Source organism: Watersipora subatra, chromosome 7 (assembly GCF_963576615.1).
Source record: "Watersipora subatra chromosome 7, tzWatSuba1.1, whole genome shotgun sequence".
NCBI classification, from domain to species: domain Eukaryota; kingdom Metazoa; phylum Bryozoa; class Gymnolaemata; order Cheilostomatida; family Watersiporidae; genus Watersipora; species Watersipora subatra.
The window spans coordinates 5196633-5202632 of NC_088714.1; the positions used below are offsets into that span (position 1 = coordinate 5196633).

The following is a 6000-nucleotide window of genomic DNA, read 5'->3' on the forward strand; positions in this document are numbered from 1 at the left end:
ATATACAGTACATGTATATACGTATATGTACATTTGTATATAATTGTATGGTTTAATAGCTTTATTTTACAAAAAAGTTTAAAACACTATAATTACGTTTTATAACTAGACACGGATGAATTATGTTTTATAACCGGACACTGATGAATCATAGAAAATAATAAGAGCGCTGCAAGCAGTGTGAACATGGTGATTATTATTAGCATTATTATTAGTAGTAGCTATTATCAGTAGCTAATATCAAGTCTTACAAAAGGAGCTGAGATATTTCCAAATATCGCATATCCTAACTATTTGTTCAATATGTTAAGTTCTTAGTCATTGTCCTCACCATCGGCATCCTCTGATACTCTCGCTTCAGTTTTGTCTTAGCGCACGCATGTGCAAAGCTCTGTGTGAGGTAGCTTTGCCATGATACTGGCACATCAGTTCCCTCGGCACCTGGATCTTTGACACTCCCATAGAACTGCTTGTAGAATATCAGATGAGGCGATGATTCTGATGACACTTTACTACATACTCATTGTTTTTCTTCTACAGTATCCACCGATGTAAAGAAGGAAATGGTACAGTGGCAAGTTATGTTGTTGCCTCTTTTTATATACATGTAGGTAGCTGCTACATAATTGACACAATGTACGCGTTTTTTCAGCAATTGAAGGGAGGGACTGACTGGCCTAGACCTAGACACAAAAAGCCTGTCCCTTAGTCAGTTGAAGTCTGTGCCATTTTCCTGGGTGCGATCTTCTTGGCCATAAAGTCTGCGTGTGTAAGTCTCACAGAGAGAAGAAAGTTGCCCCGAAACTTATATGATTCTCAGAGTCGACTTCTATTTTGATGAGTTTTCTATGACTGTTTTTTCCTTTGCATGCAAAGGATGAAACTGCATCACAGCTAAAGAAGTCGTGCAAACCTATGAGATTTTCACATTGGAAGTTGATCTCCGAGCTTAGTAGCCTTAGTAGCTCTATTCTTGCAAAGTTTTTGATCTCAAAATCCACACAAGCAGCCTTGTACTTCTTAGTATGAGCACTAAGCACATCAAGAATGGTATCAGCAAGTTGATGGTTGACTTGCAACAAAATTCACATTACAGTTATTTGGTATCAAAAGATTCGCCATGTTTTACTCTGTTGTGTGGTAGGTGCCAAATATGTGGAAATGTGATTAAAAGCTCTTAAAAGCTCAAAAACAAAAAGCCGCCGTAGATTGGAATCTCTTGATTTCGATGACGTATCCGCGCTGTATGGTTATTTTCTTGTCACGTGATGTTCTCGCGTGAATTGAAAGGCCAATAAAAAGCTCAACATCAAACTTATCGTAGCAATAGTTTATGATAATCACTTCGGGTTTTACCTAAGACCCCGTATCAAATATAGATGCTCGCTACTTTACAGTTTCGGCTTGGCCATTCCGTTCGACTATTCATGTCTGAGTTGCGATCATAAAAAATGTCAAATTCTGAAGAGTTAAGACCCTGGCGTTTCGAGTCTGACGCTCTATCTGAAGAAGATCCTCAACAGAATCAAACCTCCCAGCAAGTAAGCACCGCCACTAGCCAGCTCTTATGTGCCAAGCTAGCTAGTAGTAATAGTTTTAGCTTGAGAGTGATAGAAAGTATATTATTATATATGATTTTAATGATAATAATTATCGCTTCAATATTGCGAAAAAATAATTACAGATTTTTCTCGAATGACAACATTAACAATTTTAATATTTAAATCTAGTGCTGCACTGATATACTGTTGGATAACATCGACCTGATGTATTAGCTATGGTTGCATAGACATATCTGTTCATTTCTTTAGGAGCTAATACCACCGGCTACAGAGTGGTGTGCCTGCGAGCGTTGTCAAGACATGCCATCTCTTCCTGAATGTTTGTGCTGCCATTATGCTGAGTTTGCGCATTGTCTCCTTGACCGAGGGGAGCATGAATGCCTGCGTATGCATCCTGGTGTAAACGAATTTGTGGCGTCTGCACCCCTTGAGTTGAGGTGGAATAATTACCTGCGATATCATAGTGAGTTGGATATTCATTTAATGCCAACAACACCAAGGCTATGCTAATGTGTCAAGCATTATCTACAATTCTTGTGTTACACATTTAATGCATCAGTTGAACACACATATTCTGAACTCGTGGAACACAAGGAGAACTGGTATATTTGGCTTGTACACTTACTACAGTAGAGAGTGTATTAGTTTTATGATTTTATTATATAAAGATCGAGATTATTTTGATGATCAGCAATTATTGTTTTTCAATAGTTGTTTTGGTAGATAATCTATTCCCATTTGGAGAGCCATCGCCAAATGCTCGGAAAAGGTTGTGTGCATACCGCAATCTTGTGTTTTGGTTTATGCCGCAAATCTTGTTTGCAAGTCTGCAAACTCTTCTTCATCATCCGTTGGTGGGAAAAGAGCCCGAATCTTAGACACCAAGCATGCAGGTAGAGGCCGTCGCTCACGGCGACAAATTTGCGGCATAAGCCAAAACACAAGCTTGCAGTATGCACACAACCTTTGTAACAACATCCGTTGTAATGGACCTCACTCTCAGGCCGTGGGAAATTAGATCGGACTGGCATCGCTTGAAGCCTTCCAGCTCCATGGTGTTAGAGCTGGTGGTCTCTGTTGACTGCAAAGTAAAGAAAGTTACGACCAACAATTACTTTCACATTATTTGAATGAACTATTTAGCTAGATGAGCAACTTCATGTTTATGTATTGATAACTACTAAAAAATTTGGGTTTTTGTCAGGCTGTGAAGTAAAAACTGTCAAAGTTTTACCTTGACAAGATGGCTGCTGACTATTAAACCGCAGCTCTGATCCATCATAGTGTAGGCTCTGTATAGTGCGCAATGCCCCGGACTATCGCATCTACCGTCACCTGCCAAATCAAGCTCCCAATCGATTGCTGCCATCAATCCCTCGTTATGCAGGGTGTACTGCTCAGCAATACACTGTAAAATATTGTAAAACTTCATTATACAAGATTAATTTGTATCATTATCATTAGTCTAAGAATGTAGAATCCTCTTCCCCCTTTTTGTGCTATATTATGATGAAGAATCAGAATTTTGAATTATAATGTATTTTGCTTGAAGGATGACATATTTTCATTTCAAGAAAAAAATTGTTTCTAAATGTCGTTATTCAATTAGTGTGCCAAGCTTTTACTCACATTTTCCAAGTTTATGAGTAAATATTAACACTCACACCATGTAAGTATTCTCTTTGTTGGTAGAGGCAAACGCTGTGGCTTGGTATTGCGATGTTCAGGAGCGACAGAAAACGGAGGTTCTGCGTAAGGCATCCGCCAGAAAAGAGTGATGCAGCTGCCAGCAGGGGGTTGATGACGTGAGCTCTGTTCACCCTGGCAGTTGTTTCCCAAGTGTACGATCGGTGACAGGAGGCACATGTAACCTTGAACTCTACCCATCCGCCTTCTCGCACCATCGTGAATGAGCAGGGGAGGGCGCAGGTGTGACAGTGAAATAGTCGCTGGAGTGCTGTCACACTTACTATTATTTTCTCCTCTTTGAAGGAGGATTCGGGTCTGAAATCACAACACAATAGTTGACTTGCAATAAGATTTGTACAACATCATTTCCTGTTATTATATCATATTTGCTTGATCAGAAAAAGAATAAATATATAGCCATGCAATCATGACACAGATTTTACAAAACCCTATCAGAATCCATGATATTGTAAACATAAAATGTGAGTAATAACTCTATGGATATTTTTTATATTTTGTCAAGTTTGGTTTAGTTCAGCTCTATCTTACATGTAATTGGAGAGCGTTTGACGCTGGCCAACATAGCGCTCAAACTCTTCCCAGTCTTCAGTGGTTGGCACAAACTCTTCATCTAATAATAATCAACTAATAATATTAATATGCTAATAACGATGATACCAGAAAATGACAATAACTATTTTATATAACATATCTATAAGTGAGTGGGGGTTAAGAAATTTGGCGAAATTAATCGTGAAACAACATTATTTTATCAATTATATATTACGTTTTACAGATAGATATGCAGTATGAATTAGTTTTGTTATTATAATAAGAATAATACACGTAATTAAAAAGATAAAATACTAATAATATAATATTACAATTAAAAGACATTAATATTGTTATATTAAATATAGATTAATACAGTACTATTAGGAGAATAATAGAAAATAACCCGAGTTACAACTACTAATACAAGTAGTTCATAAAATAAATTACTCACGTGCTTTGGTGATATGTGGAGTATTCAAACAGGTTAGAAAACATGTCGTCTTTGAACTGGCGAAAACAAAGGTAAGAGTAAGCAGGCGAATAAATAAAATTTGTCACATCCAGCTTCACCCAGTTGCTCCACGCCCGGTGAAGGTCTGGTCTTTTCTCAGCTCTTGGCCAAAAAAAGGTGCTTCTCAGCTTGGCAGCTGAGAACACTGTGTGGCGCGTTAGTCATGATGACGAATTGAAATAAACAAGTTTAATATGAGAAAGCGTGTTTGCTATTTGCGATAGATCAAACTTGAACTGAAACTAACATTATCTGATCATGTGACTTACAATTCCCGCTATATGGCGCGAAGAATTTCTACAGCATTTTTTAACCATCATAGCGGACCAAAAGGCTCATCATTTTTATCAGAGGATGATATGCAATCGTTCAAGCTAAGCTTAAAAAATTAAACATATTTTTATGCTACGTTTTGAGATATCAGTGCTCAAAGTTGCAGCATTACGATGCCGATAAAATAGACGCGTAAGAACAATAGACATGGTTTTTATCGCAAGCGTGAAGTATATTTGTGAAAATAGTTCGACGAATAAGGATGCATGAAAGTGTAAACATAAACTATCTCGCACACATTTTAGCCGTTTTAGCACACATACGTCACATTTTAGCCGTTTTGGAAAACGAATCCAAACTAGGGCGATCTCGTGTGGCTGCGATTTTCTGTTCGTTTTTAGCTTTTACGAGCTTTTAATCACATTCCCACATATTTGGCACCTAGAACACAATATAGTAAGACATGGCGAATCTTTTGATACCAAATAACTGTAATGTGAATTTTGTTGCAAGTCAACCTTTAAAGGGATGGCACTGGCAGGCAAGGCTTAGATAAGTGCCATGGCATCCACAAGGATGGCCCCACATCTTCAGTAGCTTGGAGTCACTGCATTTATGGTAGTTTGATCATGTCTGTTATAGATATGAACTGGTCCTCTGAGAAGGTTTCTAACTCAGTTGCCATCTGGGAATCTGGGCTATAATATCCACGACTGCAGTTAGAGGCACAGCTCTCTGCTTGTCCCTTTGAGCCTGGTTTCCATATGACAGCGCAAGGTGCACAACAAGGCGCACGACGTCGTGCGTAGGCCGGTTGTGATGTGGGAACGTCAACGCACAACGATTGCGCGACGTGCGTACGCTGATCGCAAAGATCCAACAGAATGGATCCTTGCGACGGGTGCGCGCTATGATGTATCTCACAATACACCTCTCGACCTTTTCAACCTATCCCACAATTCCAACAGAGGGCCGTTTTCCGAAGAAATTGGTCTCCCGTACGAAAAAGTAAGAAAATTACCCACCCTATCGCAGCCCAAGCAATGCATTGCGCACGATTGCTGGACCGCGCACGATCATTGCGCTGTCATATGGAAACCAGGCTTTTACATAAAAAGTTCCAAGATACCATAGGTAAGTAGTGAACAATCTTAATTAATTCTGTTGAGGCAAGATTGATCAACATTTTCACCAATTACGCAGTCGTGTATTGAGTATTACGCAGATACACTTGTCATAACATTTGTTATGAGAGGCCATATTTAAAACAACCACATCTTGATCAAAGTTCTACAAAATACACGTTCTTCCTGTTTGATGGTAGCAGCATTCTTCAACCCATCTGCATATGTAGACAGGTGCACCGCTCCGCAAAATTAGCAAGTTGTTTACGCAAAACCATGCTTGAAG

The 6000-nt window shown here is 38.9% G+C and overlaps 1 protein-coding gene across 1 annotated transcript; it reads right to left on the reverse strand.

Annotated features, from left to right (window-relative positions):
- Nucleotides 1-2047: 2047 nt before the first annotated feature.
- On the reverse strand, nucleotides 2048-4394 carry LOC137400076 (uncharacterized). The gene is made up of 4 exons (XM_068086387.1): nucleotides 4258-4394; nucleotides 3227-3566; nucleotides 2797-2970; nucleotides 2048-2643 (listed from the first exon to the last, which is right to left on the reverse strand). Exons 1-4 carry the CDS (start codon nucleotides 4299-4301, stop codon nucleotides 2470-2472), a joined length of 732 nt encoding a protein of 243 aa, XP_067942488.1. The 5' UTR covers nucleotides 4302-4394; the 3' UTR covers nucleotides 2048-2469.
- Between the last annotated feature and the right edge of the window lie 1606 nt (nucleotides 4395-6000).

Bases quoted from the DNA above. Each gene is read 5' to 3' on its own strand.
- LOC137400076 (XM_068086387.1), bottom strand. From the start codon at position 4,301: ATGTTTTCTAACCTGTTTGAATACTCCACATATCACCAAAGCAC. The intron at 2,971-3,226 runs GTGAGTGTTAAT...AATATTTTACAG, and splicing joins AAAGAGAATACTTACATGGT to TGTATTGCTGAGCAGTACAC. The intron at 2,644-2,796 runs GTAAAACTTTGA...TTTACTTTGCAG, and splicing joins TCAGCAGCCATCTTGTCAAG to TCAACAGAGACCACCAGCTC.